General features: G+C 44.2%; 1 protein-coding gene across 8 annotated transcripts in view; it reads right to left on the reverse strand.

The window, feature by feature from the left end:
- The window catches only part of SHANK2 (SH3 and multiple ankyrin repeat domains 2), a 510,912-nt gene that overhangs the window by 36,767 nt on the left and 448,369 nt on the right, over nt 1–25,776 (reverse strand). For 7 of the 8 annotated variants that reach the window (XM_077322109.1, XM_077322108.1, XM_077322107.1 and 4 more), the window contains 2 exons: nt 21,096–21,226; nt 95–206 (listed from right to left, as the gene is read on the reverse strand). In XM_077322109.1, the coding sequence (XP_077178224.1) occupies nt 95–206; nt 21,096–21,226 (243 nt within the window). Of the gene's footprint in view, nt 1–94; nt 207–21,095; nt 21,227–21,465; nt 21,526–25,776 lie in introns of all 8 variants that reach the window. The other variant, XM_077322114.1, reaches the window with a different exon arrangement.

The raw sequence follows: 25,776 nt of genomic DNA on the forward strand, positions 1-25,776 counted from the left end.
TGCATTTGAAGCAAAGCTGATGAAGGCTGTTTAAGTAGCAGTTAATAATAAAAGCAGCATCTACTCATTACACATGTAGAAGATGATAGTTTACCTATTGATTTTTGTCTTCTCACTGTACCTCGAGGAACACCCAGAAATGGGCCTTGAAGACTCCCAGGTACTGTCGGTGGCATCACAGCAATCCCTTGTCTTTCATACATTGACTATAAAAACAAAACATAATATATATATGTCCACACTTTATTAACTGAAATTCAGCTTCATTTTCATTCATATATGGACCTCATTTGCAAGTTTTCTGGAGCACCACAGCTACCACAATTTTTGGAGCTGCAGTCTTGGCATACTAGTACTAAGTATATTTCTGTTTATGTAGCTAGGATGGATTACATCGTTATATTCTATGCTTGTAGTCCTCACACAGAGCCAGATAGCATCAATGTGGTATAGTCATGTGATCTGTCCAAGACATATATCCTAGATAGAAGGTATATGTTACTAGAATGACAAACAACCTACAGAGGGCAGTAGCATGTCTTATGGCTTAAGTGCCACTCAGCGCTTAACACCCACTCAGGGCGGCTATCCCACCCCTGAGTGCCTCCTCCTCCAACTGGCTTGCTGTCCAGTGGCCAGCCAATCGCCTTTCATCCCCTCACCCCTGACCACCCCCTCCTCCTTCCACTTCCCTCTGAGGCTTGGAGGCTGCAGATCCTGGCTACATGAGAGCTGCCCTGCCGGTGAGTTCCTGGGAAGCCTTTCCAGGTCCTGGGGGGAGGAGGAGGCCATCCACAGAATTCTTCCTCTTCACCCCCTCCCCTAATCTATTGCCTGTTGCATTCCTAAATAAAATGGGCTTGGCCCCTAGTCATATATAAAATAATGTATAAAGAAGAAACCATTTTGATATTCATATCAAATGATTAAAGACAATAAGGAAAAATATAAGTAGTATACTATTGAATCTAAAAAGACAATCAAAATATTTTCAGTCAAATTATAGGGAGATTAGAAGCACTTTTTTTGCTATTTTTTCATACAGGGAGACCTTGATGAGATATACCTGGTAGCCACTAATTTAGATAATTGCCCACCATTTAGCTTTTCCCCATTCTAAGTGGGCAAAAGTGAACTGGTATGGCCCAAATTTCAGGGGGATTGAGTGATCTGGGATTGGGTGTTCAGTTTGGGAACTAATGAGTAATTTAATAACTAATAAGTAGTGCCCATCCCTACTTAGTAGCAAGCAGCTATTATCTTCAAATGGTGCCCCACACACCACTTTACTTATACAAGACTAATTAGTTGTCAACAAGGGTGAGAAATAGGAGCCATGAATTAAAATATAGAGGTATCTCTCCAAATTGGTCATGATATCATTAAGTTATGTATTGGATCAGTTATCTTGTACACTTTCTATAAGTAGCTGAAGTTAATAAATAAGGGCCAAATAGAAGTTAGCTATAAGCTGTCAAAAGGACCATAAAGAAATTATTAGATGCACTATTCCATAATAGAGTTAAAAATGGTGAGCTAAATCTATTTTTTCTTTTTAAAAAGTGGAATAATAATGTTTCCTCCTCTTAATCCATTGATATATACTTTACTGGGGATAAGATAGTTTACAGAAATTTGGGTTCAATCCATAAAGAACTGGCTCAGGTGTTGCTTGAGCAGTGGCAGGGACAGCTGGCAGACAGTAGGAGGTTTCCTGCCACAGAAGGAGATCTAGGATATTTATTTAAGCTACTTATGTGCTGCTTTGCCAGCATGGTTAACTGATCATTATGGGATGATTCTAAAAACACAAAAGGTTAAGAGCAGTTTACTTGGTTAGCATTGGGGACCAATGTTGTAAAATTGTTGGCAGCCGGAACTGATAAAAGACATTCTAGGAATGACTTCAACAGACTAAGTCTAAATCATTTCATAAAAGGAGTATGGGACAGTGGGACTTGCTAATGCCATGCTGAAGAGAATTCAGTTTAACACTGACTGAGGACTAGGAATGTTGGCAAAGAGCAGTGGGAGGACTGGTGAAGACCCCTCCTTTTTGGGGGGATAGTAAAAGGGATAGATCTTCTCGTTAGATAAGAGATTCCCTGCCCAGTTGAAAGAGAGAGAAAGAGTGCTGTGATTTCTGATGATGTTTTAATAATAAAATGTGTTTGCTGCCTTGGGAATCCTATTCAGGTGGAAAATCAACATACATTTCCCAGACTGGTAGAAATGAGTGTAGAGCCTAAACCAGCAGCCTTTTTGGTGTATGAGTGAGAGGTAGAAGAATGAACATTGTCTTCCATACAATCAGGACCTAAGCATAACATTTTCCTGGGTTAATTCAGTTTCCTTAACGGGGCAAATGGAAGCTCCTCAGGGCCTTTTCAGGCTGTGAAAATGATATGGTCAGGAAGGCTTAAACTTTATCTTCCCATCAGTGGTGTATGTAAAGTGTGGCAACTATGGGGGAGTCACCGCTCACAGTGCTCCATTCCTTGGGGAGATGCTGCCACCACTGTAGATCCTGTCAAGCTGTTGTGAGTGGTGGGAGCCAAACTATCTTAAACAGCCTTGAGCCCCCCGCCCTCCTCGGCCACCTGCCTAAGGTTCTCTGGCTGCTCCCAGGTGCAGTCACAAAAGGATCTGGGTCCCCTGAGGAAGCAGGGGCCCTGGGCACTGTGGCTAAATTGGGCCTTCCTCAACTTGGTCCTGCTCCAGGAGTGGTGGGAGCTGAACTAACGTGAGCAGCACTGAGCCCCCCCCCCTCCCAGCCACCTGCTCAGGACTGACTAGCTGCTTCTAGGTACAGTCACAGAAGGAGCAAAGTCTGTCAATAGAGCAGGGGCCCTTGTCTTAGGCCCTGGATTAGGCCCTCCTGAACTTGGTCCTGCTCTGAGCCAGTGGCGATAGCTGCCAAAAACTTGTGGTGAGATGGCTGGGTGCACAGTCTGCCAGATGTGCCCCCTTCAGTTTTGGTTGCTACATGGGCATACACTCTGAATAGAGGAATGGCCAAGGGCAGGGCCATGAAGTTGATTAACAGTGCCCTGAACTACTCTCTGAAAACCTGGGAGTTTCAGCTTATTCACAACTCGCCACCATCCAGAACAATAGGAAAGAAAGCAAAATTAATAAAACAAGAGCCAGCAATGATACCTGGTTGGATGCTCCAGAGATACAAGCAGCAAGACACTTGGATTGGAGTTGGAGCAGGAAACACCATCTGGATGGCAGTGAGAGTGCTGTGTGGCAGTGAGGCCACATGGAATACTGATGCTGTCAGCAGTTCTGTGGAGTTACAGGCTACCTACATTGATGCTGAGTCTGGAAGCTCAATACAGGTAAGGACAGAGATCCCTGGCCTAGCTGGGGTAAAGGAAGGCAAAGAGGAAGAGGGACAAACAAGAAGAAGAAGAAGAATTGGTTCTTATATGCCACTTTTCCCTACCCGAAGGAGGCTCAAAGGGGCTTACAGTCACCTTCCCATTCCTCTCCCCACAACAGACACCCTGTGGGGTGGGTGAGGCTAAGAGAGTGCTGATATCACTATTCAGTCAGAAAAGTTTTATCAGTGCCGTGGTGAGCCCAAGGTCACCCAGCTGGCTGCATGTGGGGGAGCGCAGAATCGAACCCGGCATGCCAGATTAGAAGTCCGCACTCCTAACCACTGCACCAAACAAGTAGGGCACTGCCACTGTGTAGACTCTGGGAAAGAGCCCAAGTTGCTGCAACTCCAGCAGCAGTTGCTGTGTGACAGGTGTGGCAAAAAGAGAATGCCCACTCCTTCAGGAGGCTGCTTCCATTGATCAAATAAGGGGGGCAATTCTGTCTCACTCTTTTTCAGCAGTGTGCAGCCAATATGCTGAACAGACTTTTTGAACCACTTTTCCAGCTACCCAACCACCAAGCAAAATCACAAAAACACAGGGCTTGCCACTACCAGCAAGCAGCGGCCAGCTGTGGCTCTCTGCAGAGCTGCAGCAGCTGCTACTGAGGTCCCAGTGTCTACTATCAATGAACACCAAAATCAGGCACCATCTGGTGGGCTTTGGCTGGAATCAAGGTCTATCCCAGAATTCAACTTCCTTCTTCAATCTCTATGCCTTCCAATAAAACTGACATTGAATAAAAAGAAATTAAGCCATCACTGGGGGGGGGGGGGATCAAAAAATTTGATGTCAACCGTGTACATCCCTACTGGCTATCCATGCTGCAAGTCAGAATTGCAAGTCAACAACTGCATTATGCTTCGTAAAATACTAATTATTGACTGAGGACTAGGCCTGCCACAAAAGCAAGACCACTGTATTAGGTTTCCCTCTATGATGGGAAATTGACTGGAGAATATTTGTGGGTTTAAGGAAAACTACTGCCCGCCCCTCCCCCCCCAGGAAAATCACTGGGCCCCAGACAAATCACTGCCAAATTAGATAGGAATATTAAATTAGTATTAGTTAGTTAGGACATCTTTGCTAGAATGTGGGAGATATTAGTGGGGCAGGGAAAGTTTAAACATAACTCTTAGTTGTAGGGAGTTGGATTAACTAGGAAGAATAAGATAGGAAAAGTATAGAAGAATTTGATTAAAGAGGTTACTAAATTAATGAAAGGTGATAGGTTAGATACAGAACAGCAAGATTGAGGTAAGAATAGAAAAAGTAGGATTACAGTAATCCTTGACCAAAGATGGTGGATAAAGATAACAATGTGACAACCAACTGGAGTGAGATGATGGTAAGGGGGTGGCCTGAAGGGGCTGGAAATCCAGACGAACCAGGAGTTTGGAAAAATTGGCAGTAGAAGGAGGCTGGACAGGAGAAGGAGTGTGAGATATGGATAAGCTCTCACTCTTTCTAACCACCCCAAACCAAGGAACACAGGCTAAAGGTTGCAACCTATCCCTGACATTAATAATAATACATAACACCAGGTCGATCAATAACAAGACCACAACTTTGCAAGCATACTTAGCAGAGCATGAAGTCAACCTGGTGTGCATGACTGAGAGGGTGAAACAGTCATCTGGAAAGAGCATGCCCCCCCCCCAGGGTTCTCAGGCCTTCATCAGTCCCAGACTTAAGGAGGCGTTCTCCTTCAGTTCTTTCCCTGTGCCAACGATTCCAGGAATTGACCGTGTTGGTCTGGGTTTGGACCATCTGGCTGGTGTATCACCCACCCAATATACCAGCAGATGCCCTGTTGGGCTTGCTGGAGGTGGCCACTGCCTGAGTTGCAATATCCAAAGCTTATTATCCTGGAAGACTTGAACTTCCAAGTGGAGATTCCTACCTCTGGTTCAGGCCCGGGCATTGCATCATCCATGGCAAGGCTGGGGCTCTCACAGTTTGTTACCAGTCCTACCCTGGATTTGATTTTTGGTGCAGGGCTGGAAGTGGAATTGATAGCTAGTAGTGCCATGATCAGACCATGATACTCTGAAGGTCCACTTCAAGCTTCTGCTTCCTCCCTTAGGTTGTATTTTTGCCCCCCCCCCGAGACTTATGGATCCAAATGTTTTCCTATTGCTCTCTAATGCCCTCTCTTCCTCGGACCTAAGCCAGCCCCCTGTTATACAGAAGAGCTGTGCCAAGGGGAAATAGGAGGAGAGGTGGCTAAAGCAAGTTTGGAGGAAAACTGATAACGAAGCATTGAGAACATGTTATATGACACTTATGAAATTCTATGAGATGGCAGTGAAGGTAGCAAAGAGAGTTCTGTGCTACCGCCATTGCATCTGTGAGCTCTCACCCAGCTCAATTATTGCCGGTAGGTTGGACACCTACTGCCCTGGATTTAGGATGCTGAAATCAAGGCAAATTTGACTGTGATGCTTTCACGAGCTATTTTGAAGATAAAATCTTGCTGCTCCACCATGATCTTCCCACAACAGTTGATACAATAAATGAGCTAGAGGCCCCTTTACCATCTTTGGAGAGTACTTTTGATTGCTTCAGGCCACTTACCCAGCTTCAATGAGGCCCACCACTTGTCTGCTTGACCCCTACCCCTTGTAGCTCCTTAAAACGAGCGATGAGAGGATGGGAGGATTGCTTTGGGAGATAATAAACTGGTCCCTTACTACATGGACCTTTCTGGATGATCTGAAGCAGATGGTTGCTCACCCTCTACTGAAGAAACCATCACTGGACCCATGCAACCCTGTCAACTACCACCCTGTGTTACAGCTTGCGTTTCTGGGGAAGATGGTTGAGTTGAGTAGCTGTGGACCAGTTGCTAACATATCTGAAGAAATCACTGGTCCTTGACCCATTCCAATCCAGATTCTGTACTTGCCATGGGGTGACTCTTGTTGCCCAGATGAGTAATCTTTGGAGGCAGCTGGACTGAGGTGGGTCAGTGCTGCTTGTATTATTAGATCTTACTACAGTGTTTGACATGGTAGACCATGAGCTTCTTGCTCACCATCTCGTTTATGCCGGGATATGATAGCCCAGCAGTGGGTTATCTCCATGCTCAAGGACAAAGGGTAGCAAGTGGGGAGAATCAATCACATCTCTGACAACTTCAATATGGAGTTCTGCAGGGAGCAGTTCTCTCACAGACATTATTTAACATCGTCATGCTAACATTTTGAAATGTTGGAGTATGATCCTAAACATAATAAGGCAATATTTAAAGGATTACATGATCTACCCAAGAAGTATGCAGTCAATAAAACAAACATTGGAATGTGTAAGGTCTCAGGTATAGGGTTATTCCCTTGTTCAAACCTACCCAAACATGACAGACCTCATGGCAAATCCTGTTTATGTCATACTCCTTGGTCTAATTTAGGCCTATATATGATCTGTCAAAATATGCCTAATCCTACAGAAAATAGTGACAAATTCATTAGAAAAACAAAGGACAGTATTATCCCCAGGAATCACAGTTGATTTAGAAAATCCAGTTAAAGTAGCATATATACTCGAGTATAAGCTGACATGAATATAAGCCGAGGTACCAAATTTTACCACAAAAAACTGGGGAAACTTATTGAGTATACTGGTAAATTTCAAAAATAAAAATAGATACCAATAAAATTACATTAATAGAGCCATCAGAAGGTTAAATGTTTTTGAATATTTATTTCAAAGAGAAACAGTAAACTAGCTCTGTAAGGGCAAAAGAGGATAATCCTCAGCAGGATTGTCACTTGAACCTACCCTACTGTCCTCCAGTGGAGGAGCTCAGGATGGCCTAAGTGCTTAATCCATGCTCCAACATGGCCCATTATGCACGGGGTGGAATGGCGGCGACTAAAATCACTGATAACACACGGCGCCGGCTGCAACCGGCTGCAGATTCGGTGCATGCCTCTGAAAAAGCCACGTTAGCAAAACGCGAAAGAAAGCGCAGCTTCCGGGTGACCGGGGAGCAACCAGAAGCGGCACCGGGGTCGCCGTGTGCATAATCGGTTACTCTGGGTTTTGTCGCCATTGTGTCCCATCCCGTGCATAAGCGGTTTGCTTCGCTTCTTCCCCCTCCGGGTTTTCCATGTGACCCGAAATCGCTGTTTCGGCGGCCATGCATAATGGGCCCATCACGGGCTTACCCATCCAGCTTCCCCCCCACAATAAATATAGAAAAATCAAGGATGAAGGGACTTAGGATCCAGAAATATCCTACGTTATTTACTGAAAATGAACTGTTTAAGGACAGATGAGCAGCGATATTAACCAAATGCTTCATGGATTTGATGTTTTTAATAATTGAGCAAACATTGGAGGATATGGGAAAAAATTGAGCAACAATTGGCAGAGATGAAAGATTCTCTAAAAAAACAATACTACTCAGGAGATATATGATAAGAAGATGACTGACCTAGAAACAACTTTAAAGAAATTTACGAATAGTCTCCAAGAACATAAAAAACGCAAATTTAATAGTTTTGCTAGAGACTATGAGTCCGATAACGTTTACCCTTGCCTTACCCAGGAACACCCAAGATTTAAATCTAAAAATGTAACTTGGGATGCTGACACCTTTTCCAGTACAGATTCTGAGCCCTACAGTTTGGGAGGCGAGGAACCCCAGCCCCAGAGGAGCGCTTTAAGACCGCACAGGCAATATAAATACCCAGATAGATTTCGGTCGGATTTTTGGCAGGGCAGGTCACAAACAAAGAAAAAATAGTATTATCTTCACTAGAGGAGAAGGGATTAAATAAGGGTTTAAGTTTTGTGCCCACAAGTAAATTTAATGCTATTCAAACTATAATAGACATCCTTAAATTAACTAGACAGCTCAAGCTTGTATTTTTTTGAAAAAAATCCCTGTGCAACCCAGACTTCAGGCTTCAAAGTTAAATCTGCATTTAACCCTCTTATAGAGGCTCCAGAAATCATCACCTTTGAAAGAGTGGTCCTAAGGGACATTGAGAAATTGGCTAATAAACCTCTTAAAATACCATTCAACCTACCCAAGGAGAGGAATTCCAATGTTTACGTTACCTAAAAATGGATTCTAGAATTGTCATCCAAGCGGGAGATAGTTAATTCACAAGATTACACAAATGAAATCAGAAGGCAACTGGGGGATGAGAAAGATTACTGGAAAATAGGTTTTGACCATATTGATGCAATTTCACAGATGATTAGAATTGTCTCCAATGAAGGTCTAGCAATGGGATATATTACTAAAAATGAATGTTCATTTCTAACCAATAAATATTTTAATATACCATACATTTACATACTTCCCAAAATCCATAGGAAGGAGAGACCACCAGTTGGCAGACCTATAGTTTCCCCAAAGGGTTCATTTTTGGAACCCATTTCCAAATTTCTGGACTTTTTAATACAATTTCCCCCCTAAAATCAATTATTTACTTAAAGATACTACACACTATTAATTTGTTGGAACACATTCAGATTACTAAGGAAGCAGTGTTGGTCACCTGGGATGTGACTTCTTTATACACTAATATTCCATTAGAACAGGCTAGGAATGTCATTTTTACGTTATTGGAATCTAGGCCCGTTAAACAACCCCCCACTGATTTTCTATTGGATTTGCTGGACATACTATTGGAAAACACTTGTTTCATTTTTGATATTGAATTGTACCTCCAAATTCATTAGGTATCTATGGGGTCCTCCATGGTGCCCAGTATTGTCAATTTATTTATGTCTGATTTGGAACATAATTGGCTGTGTAACCAAGAAGTAAATCCTTTTTGGGACAAGGTTTTATTTGATGTTAGATTTTTGGATGATATTTTTATGATTTTCAGAGTAGAGGAGGCATTAGGAGATTTCCTTAAGTGGGCTAACAGTCAACATAACACTATTAAATTTGAGGGCAGCATGAACAAAACACAGTGGCAGCTTACAGCTGATGAAGAAGAGGGAAACAGCAGGCCTCTGGTGGCCCCAGCATTGTGGCACAGGACAGGAGCTAATGGTGAGATGGGTGATCGTGCAGTAATTCATTGCACTCTTCCAACCTCACAACAGACAACATACTTTGTATTCTGGGTGTCAATCTGTCCACAGACTGTTCTAGGATGACCAATGCAAGAAGCAATGCAAGGAAGCAAATCTGTCCAGTAAGCTCATGACTTTGCAAATTCAGGAATATAAAGCAAAGCCCTCCCAATACCCTGTCCACCCACCTCCTCATCAAGTGGCTGCCACCACTGTGAGACCAGGTCCACCAGAGGCCTCCTGGCCACCCACCTCCTCATTGACCCTGCTTACTGCTTCTGTGAGGCCTGGGCAACCAGAGCCCTCTCCATCCCTGGCTCACCTGCCTCCCTATGGGCTGCTGGTCCTGTGGTGAGGTGGGGGCCAACAGAGGCCTCCCAGCTCCTGGCCCACCTGCTTTGTAATGCTTTGAGGCCCCACCTCCAAGCTTCAAGCATTATTTCCAACCTGGAGTAGCTAACCTTCAGGTGTGGCCTGGAGATCTCCTTGGATTACATATGAGATTTACTGCACAGGGTTGCTACGCAGATAAAACAGGAGACAAAAGAGCTCCCACAACAGTTTTATCACCTTGTGTGGCAGGTCTCAATTGTTCAGAGAATAGTAGAGAAGAGACATGCATAGCTTGGCTGCATGTCCAGCAGTGAAGCCAGCTACAGCAGTATTTTTAGTGAGGGCTTTCCCCCATAAAAAGAAAGCATGCGCATGCCAACAGACTCCCCTACATTGCTCTCAGAAATGCGTCCCTTGCCTCAATTATGCGCTGTTATAGGCTTCCTTCACAGCAGGCCTGAAGGAAGGGTGTGTGTGCAGAATCCTGAGCAAGAGCAGCTGTTGGAGGTTTTGAAACCTTCGTCAGGGGTGGGACAGCCTACCTGATTGGTGGTTTGTTGGATGGACGGACAATCAGGCAGGCGGTGAGTCGGTCAAAAACTCCTCCCACAACCTCAACCATGTTTAACATATGTTACAGATTTTGGGCCATTTTGCTTAAGATATAATAGATAAAGATAAAGATAAAGAGGCCAGAACCAGCACAGGTGCCAGCCCAGTTGGGTGCAGGTGTACAACCTCTAGCCAGTTTATAATGCAGCAACATTGACTGACCTATCATGATTTTTTATTATTTTTCCTTGTCCAGTGACACAGGTGCCTCTTCTATCTGTCAGCAGTAGGCATCACTTCTTACATCATCTGACAGTGTACTGGCTTCAGTTACAGGGAATTCAGCCATCCCTCCTATTCTATCAGTGCCAGTTTCTGTTTCTTTAGGACCACATGAAGTAACAAGCCTTATCTTGATTTCTCCAACCCCCCCTGTTAATTGGTTAGGTTGGAATTTATGTACATCTGATGCAATTGATTGTAAACTGGATGGTTCCCTCAAAGTTGCAGATGTTAATAAACTGGGAGGGGTAGCAAACATGGCAGAAAACTGAATCAGGATACAGGATTATCTTTACAGACTGGAAAACAGGGCTAAAATGAATAAGATGAATTTCAAAAGTGAAAAATGTAAAGTTCTACATTTTGGTAGGAAATATCAAATGCATTATTATAGGAGGGGGAAAGCTGTCTTGGCAGTAGTATATGTGAAAAGGATCTGGGGGGTCTAAGTAGACCATACACTGAACATGAATCAGCAGTGGGACTCAGTGGCTAAAAAGGTAAACAGGATTTTGGGCTGGATTAAAAGAGGTATAGTATCCAGATTGCATAAAGTGATGTTAACACTTTACTTCACTCTGGTAAGACCTCACTTGGAATATTGTGTTCAGTTTATGGCACCACAACTGAAGAAAGATGTAGACAAAATAGACCGTGTGGAGAAGAGGGCTACGAAGATGGTGAGGGATTTGGAGACCAAGCCATATGAGGAAAGGTTGAGGGAGCTTGGTCTGTTTAGCCTGGTCTGTTTAGTTTGGTCTGTTTGGAGAAGATGATATGATAATCATCTTCATATACTTGAAGGACTGTCGTATAGAAGAGGGTCAGACCAGAACCAATGGATTAAAATTAATTCAAAAGAATTTTTGACTTACCATCTGGAAGAAGTTCCTGACAGTTAGAGTGGTTTTTCAGTGGAACAGGCTTCCTCAGGAGGTGGTGAGTTCTTCTTTGGAAGTTTTTAAGCAGAGGCTAGATAGCCATCTGACAGAAATGCTGACTCAGACACATTAAGCATGGCAGTGGCCACGCCGGGCTGCTGCCAGGAATTGTGCCAGGGCAACATGCCACGGCGCTTCCTGTGTACTCATGAGGGAGGGAATCCTCTGGAGTATATGGGCTGCCCTGGCATAGCATGCGCACTTGCGCAAAAACGCCAGGGCTGTAAAGCCTGGCATGCTGCCTGGAGGCAGTGGGGAAGGGAGTGGGGGGGAATGGGGCCCCCACCACACAATGGTGGGGAGTGGCATGCTGCTCTTCCATCAAGGTGGGGGTGGAGGAATTCCCAGCCAGCTCCATGGCTCCGCGGAACTGACAGGGACATGTGTTGTCCCTGCAGGAAGACTGTAGGTCAGGGGAAGGGGCGGGCCAAAAGGCCTGGCTCTGCCAATTTTGCACAGCACTGGCCTGGCCCAGCCCCCACTCACACTTGCAGGTAATGTGGATAATTCCGTGTTCCAATGCCATGGGTCTTCCAGGGCTCTGTGCCGGGCCAGGGCTGGGATGGCAGCAGCATCATGCATCATCAGGGCTGCCCTGCTGCCACCATCCCGGATTTCCTTCCCTGTGCATTATCAATCTCTGTGAATTTAGGCAGATTGTAAGGGGATGGGCAGAAGGGATTGTGTCTGAGCTTGGCTCTTGTGACCCTTTCTTGCATACCGAGGGAAATGCTGATCAGAAGGTGAATTTCCTCTAGATAAGATTGATCAGGAATTCTGTTTTTTTGGAGGGGGCATCATCTGGACATGGAATTGTGGTCACTGTGGGTGGGCAGGTAGTTGTGAATTTCCTGCATTCTGCAGGGGGTTGGGCTAGATGACCCTGGAGGTACCTTTCAACTATGATTCTATGTTTCTATGGCCCTTCCACCATCTGATATAGTTCAGAGATTTTTAAATGCTGATCTCAACAGAAGCAGAGGCTTCTGATGAACCTGCAAAGGATCTTTTGCATACCTTGCTCTTTGTGGGCTTAGAAACCTCATGATTTTGGAAACTTGTGAACAGCAGATCCTGTTAAAATTATTATCTGGCCCAATGTAAATTTCCCAAGCCCAATACCATTAATCAACAGAACATACTATGGAATCATCTTAACACCGCCCGTGGCGCCACGGACTAAATAAAGCTCTAAGACGTTCTGAGGCGGAATGTGTCCGGGATGAGGAAGGGTCCGGATTGGACAGACAATCGGAGGGACCAATCGGCAGGCGCGAAGCGCCTAGTTGCTCCTAGCGCCTCCGACGCGTCAGGCTGCCCGATCGCCTTCCCCGGGGCTTGGGGAGCTTTTTCCGAGATCGGGGGGGGGGGAGGAAAAAAGCTCCCCAAGCCCCAGGGAAGGCGATCCGCTGCCCGCTAGCACCTCCAAGAGCCAGCAGATGCGCTTCACGCCCTGCGGGAAAGCCCTCTTACAGGAGTTATCTGCACACGCTGTGGGGTGGTGGGAGTTCCTCCCATGTCCCATGTGTTTCCCAAGCTTGGATGCTTCTGACAGAAAGCCTGCCACCTTTTTATGCATCCCCCTATGCTGACCCATCGCGCTGTGTGCTCTGCCCGACAATCCAGCAGCCATTTGCCTATGGGACGCCCTTTCCCCGCCTCCAGCCTTCCCATCGGATCTGCCTCCCCTCCCCCATTAAGAGTCTCCTCCTCCGATCCCACCCCTTCCTCGCACGCCCTGTCTGGGCCCCGCTGTGCTCGCTGCATCATGTCCTGCTCAGAGGAGGTCCATCGGCTGATGAAAAATGCCTGTCGGGTGAGCGCCCCCCCCCCCCACATATAACAGCCCTACTTTGCTTTTGGGTTGCTTTTCTGCTTCCCCCCTTCCGCTTCCCCAAAATCTTTGGAGGAACAGAGCCCTGAAAAGGAGGAGCCATGGAGTATGAATTAGCGATCCAGCAACTCTGCTCCCCTCCCTCCAGTAACAAACTCCACATTTTTACTGACAAGAAAACCCCTCCAATATTGGCACGTTGTGCCAACCTTAAGAGCATGGCTCAGTTCTTTCTCTGCCCAGGAAACACAAGAAAAAAGCTAACACCCCTATCTAATCGCGGCACAGGTTCTCTGACTAGATTAAAAGTTTTGCTCCTCTTTAAGATCACTCCCACGTTCCATTGGGTGAAGGACTTGCAAAGTGCAATGCAACTCTTCTCTGGGTGTCTCACAGTCTCTCTCTCTCTCTTGGTGTGTGCTGTTATTTATTAAGCTTCAAGACTTGCTCTATATGTATGTTTGCATCCAGGATGGCCTTTCCCCACCTCCTGCCTTCCTGGCGGATCTCCCTCCCCTCCCCCATTAGGACCCTCCTCCTCCAACCCCACCCCTTCCTCGCATGCCCCGTTTGGGCCCCGCAGTGCTCGCTGCCCCGGCGTCATGTCCTGCTCGGAGGAGGTCCATCGGATGACGAAGAATGCCTGTCGGGTGAGCGGCGCCTCTCCCTGTGCTCCCCACCACAAGCCTCCCTTAGCTTCCTTCTTCCCTCCTTCCTCTCTTCCTTCACCCCTCGCCTTCATCGCTCCCGTCCTTCTCCCTCCTTCTTCCCTTCCTTCTTTCCATAGACCACTCCAGCCTTGCATATTGCCATCCTCTGATACAAGCACCCCCCCCCAAAACAAAACCCTTCTTTGCTTTTGCTATCTTTCTACTGGGTTGCTTTCCTGCTTCCCCCCTTCCGCTTCCCGAAAATCTTTGGAGGGACAGAGCCCTGAAAAGGAGGAGGCAGGGAGTGTGAAAGGGTCATCCAGCAACTCTGCTCCCCCCCCCTCCAAAAACAAAGTCTCCCCACATTTTTAATGACAAAACACCCCTCCAATATTGGAATGTTGTGCCAACTTTAAGAGCACAGCTCAGTTCTTTCTCTGCCCAGGAAAAACAAGAAAAAAGCTAACACCCCTATCTAATCAAAGCAGAGGTTCTCTAACTGCATTAAAAGTTTTGCTCCTCTTTAAGATCACTGCCACATTCCATTGTGCAAAGGATTTGCAAAATGCAATGCGACTCTTCTTGGTTGTCTCACAGTCTCTCTCTCTCTCTCTCTCTCTCTCTCTCTCTCTCTCTCTCTCTCTCTCTCTCTCTTTGACTACAAAAAACAATTAGTCACTGTAGTCCCCCCCCCCCCCCAGTGTGTGCGTGTGAGTTTTGCTTCGGCTACTGCCTTGGACAAAGAAAACACAGACTTTGGCTGGGGCGACATTTTGATATTTTGCCTCCTGGGTTGCGAATGAAATCTGCCCTCACCCCCCCCACCACCACCGGTTAGTTTCTGCTCACACCTGGAAGGCTTCTGCAGTCCTTTATTTCTTTATCTCTCTCCAGTATGGAAATGAAGCAAGCACCATTCCTAATCTTGGCCTCGCCATACTTGGCCAGGAGATGAAGAGGGCACCTTAACCCACTCTTTTCCCTCCCTGCTCCTACTTTTGGGGGATGGGAAGACACTCCCCTCCCCTCTGAACATCTTGCCTCCACCTGGATGGGATATTCTTATCCAGAGAGGAAACATCTGTGTCACCCAACTTCCTGTGCCTTGGCTGTCTTCTTTCCTGAGGCACATCTGACAACTGTTTCAGCCGACAGGTAGAAGCAGACCTTGCAGAGGGACAGAGGAGAGACGGTGGGACAAACAGAGCTCCCTGGGCTCTGCAAAGCCTCGCCTGCAAAGGGGAGCTTTATATGTTGTGGACTTTCACCGAATTTGGGGGCTTTATGCCAGTGGGGGTTTTATGCCAGGGGTCCCTCCAGTATTCTGGCCACTGCATCTTTCTCCTCCCGCCCTTCAAGCCCAAGATGTCAACGCATTACACTCCACCCTCACACCATTCTAGCGCCCATTGTATTTCTGCCTACAACGGGCTTAAGCTACTAGTAGAATTATAGAGTTGGAAGGAGCCATACAGGCCATCTAGTCCAACCCCCTGCTTAATGCAGGATCTGCTTAAAGTATCCATGGTAAGTATATGTTTACCTGCTGCTTAAAGATCACCAGTGAGGGGGAGCTCACCAGCTCCTTAGGCAGCCTACTCTACTACTCTTACGGTTAATTCTTTTTCCTGATATTAAACTGGTACTGTTCTGCACATAGTTTAAATCCATTAATATGTGTCCCATTGTCTGCCAATAGGAACTGCTCCCTGCCCTCCTCTAAGTGACAACCATTCAAATACTTAAAAAGAGCAATCATGTCCCCTCTCAACCACCTCTTCTCCAGGCTGAACATTCCCCTCAGCCTTTCCTCATAGGGCTTGGTCCCCAGGCCCTGGATCATCCTCGTTGCTCTCTTCTGTACCCTCTCAATTTTGACTACATCCTTTTTGAAGTGAAGCCTCCAGAACTGCACATAGTACCTCAGGTGGAGTCTGACTAATGAGGTATACAGCGGGACTAATACATCTTGCAATTTTGATGTGATGCCTCTGTTAATACAGCCTTAGATTCCATTCACTTTCTTTACCACTGCATCACACTAAGAGTCCACAAGTACCCTGAGATCTTATTCACATACACTGCTACCCAGAAGTGTATCTCCCATACAATATGCATGCTTCTCATTTTTGTGACCCAGATGTAATACTCTGCACTTATTCTTATTGAATTGCATCTTATTCTCATTTGCCCACTCTTCTAGCATGTTCAGATCTTGTTGAACTTTGCAGATGGTGTCATCTGCAAAATTAATGAGGTGTCCCTCCACCCACTCATCCAGATCACTGATTAAAATGTTGAAATGTACCGGACCCTGTGGCACCCCACTGCTCACCTCCCTCCAATCTGATGAAACACCATTAACTCTCTGGGTGTGGTTTTCTAACCAGTTCCCATACCACCTAACCATCTGAAAATCCAGTCTACAATCCTCCATTTCACCCATGAGAACAGCTTGGTGTAGTGGTTAGGAGCACAGACTTCTAATCTGGTCATCCGGTTTTGATTCTGCACTCCCCCACATGCAGCCAGCTGGGTGACCTTGGGCTTGCCAGAGCACTGATAAAGCTGTTCTGACCAAGCAGTGATATCAGGGCTCTCTCAGCCTCACCTACCTCACAGGGTGTTTGTTGTGGGGAGAGGAAAGGGAAGGCAACTGTAAGCTGCTTTGAGCATTCTTCGGGTAGAGAAAAGCGGCATATAAGAACCAACTCTTCTTCTTCATCATGGGGAACCTTGTCAAAAGCCTTACTGAAAGCCAGGTAAACAACATCAATTGAATTTCCACAATCTAGGAATCAATCAAAGAAGGACCCTGATCATTAAAGTGTTGTTAGAACACAAAATACTGATTGAACTCATAAGGCTGCCTATAGTACTCCCATAGTCCCCCTCCAACATTTATTTGTCTCACCAACTTCCTTTGATCCTCATGCATATGTATCTGAACTGGAACAGCAGGCCCCCATTTGGAAAACGATTTGTGGAGACGTGCTAGAGCAAGGATTGTGAACCGTTTAGAGACCGAGTGTCCAAAATGCAAACCAAAACCCACTAACTTATCGCAAAGTGCCAACAAGGCAGTTTAACCTGAATTACTGAGGTTTTAGTTTAGAAAGAACAACTCACACAATAACATTTTTGTCTTTAAAAAACAACAACACAATAACAGAGCTTTCAATGACGCAAACAACTTTTTATCGAATGGTAAAAAATTGCATTTGGTATGCATTTGAACAATTAATGTGATTTTTGCTACCAGCCTGAGGCAGAGATGCACTTTGAGGATGGGAGAGACCTCAGCTGGGTATAATCTATAGAGCAGGGGTGGCCACATTGTGATTTTCCAGATGTTCATGGACTACAATTACCATGATCTCCTGCTAGCCCCATGGCAGAGGCCCATGGTGATTGTACTCCATGGACCTCTGGAGAGCCACAGTTTGGCCAATCTGACCTAGGAGTTGCAGCCCCTACTTAATAGAAGAAGCACTTGTCAACCCCAAGCTTCTCCCTCAGGCCTGGGTAGTCAGATGTTAAAATCATGATTTAAAAAATCTGTCCTCTCCATGATCTCTTAATGCACATCCTTGGATGTAGTTTGCATTTCAACAACTACAACTTGATTTGATGGAATTTTCATCATATACACTGTTTATGCACTGGAGGTTTCATGCTGAGCTGCAAGCTGGAGTTTTAGTCGTGGCAGGTTGCCCCACCTCTTCCTGCCCCCACACAGGGGAGCATTTGGCTTGGTGCACCTCATCCACCCATGATTTGTGCTCCTGCATGGGAGCTGGGGCAGTGAAGTTCCCAGTACATAAATGGTCATAGAGGGTTTACATCAAATGACACCTTTTGAAATCCTATTTGAAGGCCTTTGCCTGTAGGGACAGACTCTCATTTTTTAAACTAATATGACTAAATATGTATTACAACTTAGTAGAGTATTGAAAACACTGCATAATCAGGTTTTACAATCTCAGACTGTTTCTACAGATGCTGTATATCAGTGGTCCCCAACCTTTTTATTACCGGGGACCGGTCAATGCTTGAAAATTTTACTGAGCCCCGGGGGGGGGGGGGTCTTTTGCTGAGGGACGTTGCTGCTGCCGCCAGAGCCCCTACTCCACTTGCTTTCCCCGTGGCACCCCTGACTTCCTGCCGCCCGCTGGGGGGCGCTGCCAGCAGCAGCTGTGCAGTGCCATGCCAAGGGGGAGCCCCAGCCATGGCAGCTGCTGGAGAGTACCAAAGGTGAGCCGGTGTCAGAGTGGCAGGGCAGACCCTGAGGCAGCAGCTGGGGAGAACGAGGAGGAGCTGTGGCCCGGTACCAACTGGTCTACGGACCGGGACCGGTCCCTGGACCGGGGGTTGGGGACCACTGCTGTATACCACAATATCAGTCCTGAAAGCTATATCTAGGTGAAAAGTATACAGAAAGAAAGCAACTCTGGAGTCCAACTGAGAAAGCCCATACCAGGTCCTGCTTGTTATCAACCTATCCAAGTGCCAGAGGGAACTTCCTGGATCCACACATCTCATGCATTAAGGGAACCTGGCATAGAACCAAAAGACCAGCACCCAAGGTGACAGAGGCATATCTAAGTTTTGACATTAGGGGCACAAGCCCTAGGTATCACATGGGAGGCAGGAGGAGTGACTGACTCATGCCCTGCCTTCCACTGGTGGGGACCTGCTGCAGACAGAAGGGCCACCAGCAGTCTTGGGTGCCCTCCACCCATATCACTGATGCCTGCAGGTGGATAATCATGGCACCTGCCCCTGTCCACACTTCCCATGCCTGTCCCCTGTGGGCAAAGGATGGCAGTATGTGGAACCCATCCAGATGCCATGGTCCTTCCTTTCCGTGATGCACCTGTCCATCAGGCACTCTCCCTATGTGAGGTGCAAGGCCCACCAGTGCTGCACTCAGGCCATCCAGGCCCCCTCAGCCTCTGAAGCTTCCTATGAGGAAGTGCCTGCCATGGTTGGTGTGCCCAGCATGGAGCACTCAACGGTGCTGGCTTCAACCAGCTTCCACCTGAGAGCATCCTGTGGTCATAGCTGCCAGGGCTGCTGGATTGGGTGTTACATTTCATACTTTATATGTGGATAATTCAGTGGGCTGGGCAAAGTGCATTGCGTTTTTAAAGTCCTTTTAAAAAAAACACTCACCGATCCACCCCAAACAATGGGCCCTGGAACAAAAGGGGCTGTTTTGGTCTTTTCCTCTCCTTTTTTGGTTAACCCCGAGACTGTGAACTTGCATCCCAAGGTGACTGGCCCCTCTACCAGTGCCCATGAGGAAGGCAATGGGACATTAGGTGATGGGAGGGGTTGGGGTGCAGGTGGCTCTCTGGGGCGGCTACAGAGTTTGGGCCTCCTGTCCCTGCATCACCAAGCCCCATCCCCTTATCACCAAGCTTCACCCCTTACGCCAGGAGTTGGAAGCTGTCACATGGCAAATAGAGCAAACAAATCCAGAGGGATTCTCAGCCTTCAAGTTGGATCTTGTCCTGGGGGAGGGTGAACAAGAAGCTTAATATTCCCATAATCCTCCTTGGACTACATGAATTCTTGTTTGCAGAGATCAGGTCAAACATTCTACGCCCACGTGCATCACTCTGAAATTCAATACAAATGACTGAGCCAGAGGCTCAGGATGTGTGATCACATGCTTTTTTTTCTTTCTGTATCTTTGTACTGTTTGAAACCTACATCAATATTATTATTGAAGCTCCTAGACAACCCACAAATCAGATGTACATGAAAGCCCTTAACAAAGAGGATACAGATTGTGATCTATGATTACTAAATTGTGAGCCAACAGACTCAAGGGGGGCAGGGGAGTAAGGTTTTTTAATATGTATTTTGAAAGTTACACTGGCAAGTAAGAATGAAATTCTTATAATGGATTCTAAATTGTATGAGCCTATGTTTACTTGATACATTTTAAAGATGTTATATCCCTCCCTAAATCTGTAATGTGTTCTTTTACCTGCTGATCTCTAAGAAGGTCAAAGGATCTCAGTCAAGGATCTGTTCCATCAGTATCTCCCATGAAAAATGTATAATGTGTTTGTCCTATTCTCCCTAGAAAGAATATAGGATGTACTTGAAAAGTGGGTAAAAGATAATTATGTTTGAGAAAGGAACTTCCTTTTGGAATTCTAGACCCTGACATTTTTGTTTGTTTTATCCTATTAAATAAGAGTGTTGAATCTTGTTCAGTATTCCAGCTTGTTAGTAAGAATTGTTCACTCTGACTATCTCACATCAGAGTGATCATTCTACTAAAACGGCCTTGACTATTTTTTCTCCCATGCAGACTCAGAAACAGGGGCGGTGGTAATGTACTAGGATTTGAAAAACTCCTCTAACATGTGGTATCTTTAAATTTTGAAGCAGAACTCTTCCTCCAGGTATTACAGATTTTGCTATTAGGAAAGATACAAAGAACAGATCCTCCTTGAATGGTGAGAGTCTAGCTCTACAAGAAATAAGGAGCAATGATTCAGTGCTTATTAATTAATTAATTAATTAATTTCATACCCCACTTTCTCCGCCATGGGGATCTAAAGCAGCTTTCACTATTCTTCTCTCTTCACTTTCATCCTCACATCCCTCCTGAATGAGCATGACTGGCCCAAGGTCTCCCAGAAAACTTTCATGCCAGAGCAAAGATTCAAACCTGAGTCTTCAAGAGCCCAGGCTGGCGGCATTTTAACTGCTACCCCACAATGGCTCAACATTGTTAATTTCAGGATGAAGTTTACTTCAAAAGTCACCACTCTGTGAGAATTTGGATCTTAATACGATTACATGAAATTAGGGCAAACACTAATTTTACAAGACCTTGAACCCCTATTTTAAAACATTAAGGTAGAAATTACTCCCATGGTTTGCAGTCGGACTTAGTTCCATTAAGTGGCTTTAAGATTGTAGCTTTAACTCCTTTATGTAAGAATTTTCCCCATGGGCATGAGGGAATCAGAGTGAGACTACAAAAAGAATAAATATGAGAGCTACTAAGAACCTGAAGAATTCTTAATCAGCAGGGTATCATACTCACATTCATATCTGTAGCAGGGGGGAAACATCTACTAGAAGGTCGTTGTTTAATGGTTGCCACTCTTGAATCCATAGCTGTGTTGTCTGCAATTCTGGATGGCTTGGAAACTGGCACTATTTCATCCACTTTATCTGCAACAGAGAAATATTTGCTAAAATAAATCTAATTTGTCCAAAAAATTGAAAATCTAAATGTTGCAATGTTAAATAATGAATTTAACTTTTTAAAAAAAAGATGCAAAGAAAAAGGGGATTTTGGCATTTTAACAAGGCAATGCTTGAGCATCCTAAGTCGTGCAAGCCGAGCACTTTTATTGCTGCTGCATAGCATGCATGCTTTAGTTTTAAGCCTGCATGCATTTAATGTTTACTTAGTGTGACTCGAAAAACAATCCTCTTCTTCAAACCTTCAAAATGTGAAGGGAAAATATCTATATAGAAACGGAAAGAAGACCTTTAGAAATAGAATACCTGCAGAGCACTGTTCCATATTGCAGTCACCAGAACTGTAGTGATATCTTAGACAACAGGGATGATTTTGAGTGCTCTTTTATGCTACTAATTATTTCAAACTCTCTCCTGCTGTCAGCTTATTAGACAAAACCACCTAGCATTGCTAAAGCAGCACTGTTTAGAAGTTTAAAAATACACAAGTGCTTAATAATTTAGTATTTATACAGATTTCTGAACATGAACTACATTTTACTTAGGCCTAAGAAGGCAAAATTCTCTCCAATAAAATCCCTCATATGTCTTGTGATTAGTATCTCAGGGCCGATTCTCATGGCCACGTGGCGAGCACTGAACAGTTTTCTTTCAGCCAGTTACAGTCTCCCTGCATTTAGCCTTGGAGGAATTGGTCATAAAAGACTTTGATCATGGACTCTCATTGTATTATGGTGTGCAGCAAATCTTCAAAGGGTGTATTGGGTAATGGATTCCAAACAATTCTGTGATCATGGTAAAAGTCAGAGTATGACCATTTCACAGTGGGCAACAGTAGGCAAATTGACTTAGGCTACCAAAAGGAAAATAGCTCACCATGATTAATACCGTGGAGAGAACAGGCCCTCAGTTTTAAATGATGAGGCACAATAGAGGCCAGCAACATACATCTTATATATGACTGTTATTGTTTAGGGAAAGTGAAATCCAATAGGTACAATATGGGACATCCTAACTGCAACCACAAACCAAAATAGATGTAATTGATACAGTTTTTAAGACGCAAGAAGACTTTCAGAACAAAGAATTAGACTGTAACTAGATTATACAATTAGACTGTACCTAGATTACAGTTTGCATGACTTCTCTTTTTCCATTAATGTTCAAAACAAAACATTTTATCTAAGATTGCATCAATTCATCCTTTATACCAAACTCTAACAAATAGTCATTCATTCTGTTTTGTCATGCTTTCAATAACCACTTATAGACAATGAAATCAGACTAGTTATATGTGCTACTGTGGTTATCTTTAAAAACACCTATATATTAAAATTAAACAAAACATTCTTCTTAATTATAGGGCTTTGTATGCATGGCCCGAATAAATAAAAGTTGTCTAACCACTGCAAAATGCCATAGCCTGCCAGTATCCTTTTTTTCTTTGTATTCAGCAACTGGAGTCTTAAAGACATCACATAATTCCAATTAATTTTCTTGGAATTAAGTACAAAATATCCACATTGCAAAAACTGCTTTAGGAAGAAAGAAAAACTAGTTAATGAATTACCAACTATACACAGCTGTCCCAATTTGTACAGGTATTTCCACCCATGCAGAATGTTGGAATTAGAGATCTGTTCTCAGTTCCTCACTGGTGAACAGCATATTCAGCCCCTAAGAGTTTGGTTTGGAATGAAACGGGTAGGGGGAAATGGATTCCTAAGTAGCACATCTAGTTAAATGCAGAGATGCATCCCAGTCCAGAGCCTCATATATGCTGCAGATTATATAGGAGCTCCTGTAAGTGTGAGCTTCCCAGTTCACTTCAGTACATAGTGCATATTCATGCACATATGGCACAGGAATACCTCCACTATTGAAGTGAATGGATAAATTCTTGTGGCTGGGTAGAGTTCTGTGCATGCATCAGAGCACTCATACCCACAAAAAATAACTGGATCACTAGAATGGTTAAGGAAGAGGAATCACATTTCTCTAGATGAAAATAAGAGCTGTTTTTCTTATACCCTGCTTTTTACTACCCAAAGGAATCCCAAAGCAGTTTACAAATATCTTTCCTCTCCTACAACAAGTACCCTGTGAGGTAGGTGGGACTGAGAGAGCTCTTACAGAACTGCTCTATGAGAACATCCCTAAGGGAACTGTGACTAGTCCAAGATCACCCAGCTGGCTGCATGTGAAAGAGGAGTGGGGAATCACACCCCGCTCCCCAGGTTAGAGGCTGCCACTCTTAACCACAACACCATAAATGCCATGGGAATGATATTCTCTGTTATTGGGAAAGCTCAAGATAACTCAGGATGACATTGAACTGAACAATATAGCAGACTGACCACCTACTAAACATTTTATTTATTAATTACATGTATATTTCGCCATTCCAAAATATCAGTATTTGCTCCCTATAGTCCTAACTTGCTTTTAAAAATGGGGGATTTAACAAAATTAATATTTAGTGATAAGCCAAGCTTGACTATGACTCAAACTTTCTCACATGCAGCAGAACATAAAATCCATGGATTTTATATTTGACTATTGGATATGCTGGTGTATCTACCAGCAGAAGATTTCATCTTAAGCCTCTTCAGACCTGAGAATGATCATACAAAAACCCTTTAGCTTCATTTGTGAAAGAATTTTGAACATGGATGTACTTGTTACTCAATGTCCATAATTAATGTAAAATTCTGCACAAAAACCTCATCACCTTTATAACTGAACAATCACACATAACTGCATACCTAGTCAGACAATGAAAATTACAGGGATATAATGAAAAGACTTTGACAGACACTTGAAAAAGCATGGACATGTTCCTTTAGAAGATGGTAAAAACCATGCATACCTTCAACTACTGATCTTGCAAGACACTACTGAAAGACTGACCCCAGCCCTGGATCTAACTACAATCTCAGTTTGCAAGTCTGCTCTAAGAAAACCTGAAATTGATACCATATAGCCATATATGGGCAGCAATACAGTTTACTGATTTTATAATCTTATTATTGTCAGTTCCTTATTACTCTTTACCCTATAGTTTTCCGTATTCAAACAGAAGGTATTGTGACCCTTTCTACTCAGAGATTATAGTAGATCAAGATGAACAGAGATGTGGATAGGAGGATTCACATGTTAGAATGAAGGAGCATCTCACCTGAGAAGAAATTCTAACAAGACCTGACTGCATTGCTATATGCCGACCTACAGGGCTGCAACTTTCTACTGGCTTTAAAATCACCAAATAGATGCAATAAAATGGGATGTATTAAATTCCCAAAAAAGTAAATTTAAAAACAAATCCAGTGTTTCCAGTATTTGTTATATATTATGTATAAAGTCACTGGAGAATAATTAAATATTGTAGCAACAATTTGATGAGTCCTGCAGTCTTTGCCAAATTTTTATTATGCCCCTATCCCCCCCAGTTCCACCCCATTTTTAGTGTGATATAGTACAAATAAAAACATTTTCATTATATTTCATAGCTGGGCTAAAAAGCTGTCAAGCCCTTTTTTTTTCTTTTTACTGAATTCTATCTTTTCCCTCTTTCAAACATACATAAAGGAAGATTTAGGGCTAATTTTCAAAGAGCTGTGCAACTTGTGTCTTTGTGGGAGTTTGAAAACTATGTTAGAACCTTAACAAAAGCTGTCAAACTGGACTTTGTCAGGCTTGCTGGTTGACATTTTCCTCTTGCTTTTAATACTATGTAATTTTGTACAAATGTGTTTGGGGTTTTTTTTTGCAGCAGCAGCAGCAGTGAGAATGACTCTTACATGCTTGAATTTGAAATGTATTTATTTATAAAAGGTACCTGTAACATGTTAAACAAACAAACAAACAAACAAAAATAAAACAGGCACAGATGGGGCGCAACTGGGACACAGGTGCAAAAGGTTGCACCTGACAGGGTGCATTTGAGGATACGGTCACAGCACACCCATGGAAAGAGTTCTTAGTAAGAGTACATCTAGCTCTAGTTTGTCAAAGGACACATCTTTCAACCACAAATTGCGCCTGCAAAGTGCCTGCATCAGGGGTTAGCCCACACCAGCTGCATTTCATCATTAGCTCAGTCATTTAGCAAAAGGCAGCCACAAGCAAATCTTTCACTGAGGAGCAAATTATGGCTGATTTGTACTGCAGCAAAATGCTTCCTGCTCCTATTTTGACCACCTTCAGTCTCAAAGTGAGTGGGGAGAAGAAAGACAGTTCAGAGACAGCTTAGATATTTCTGCAACGTTAGATTTAGTTCCAGATAAATATGCTTTCTGGACTCTTTAGAAGCAGAACTGGGAAGTCAAACAGGGCAACAGCCACCTTCTTCTTGGTTGATAAAACAAGACCTGTAGCCAACCACATTAAGAAAACTTAGGCCCTTGGGTTTTCTTCAGAGAAGCAGCAATTTCAGCCAATGTTTCTTTCCCTATGTATTCCTGATGGACCTACTGAACTTCAGAATTTTTTTTGGAGGGGGATCAGTGGGCTGTAAT

Source organism: Paroedura picta, chromosome 2 (assembly GCF_049243985.1).
Source record: "Paroedura picta isolate Pp20150507F chromosome 2, Ppicta_v3.0, whole genome shotgun sequence".
In the NCBI taxonomy this organism is placed as follows: Eukaryota; Metazoa; Chordata; class Lepidosauria; order Squamata; family Gekkonidae; genus Paroedura; species Paroedura picta.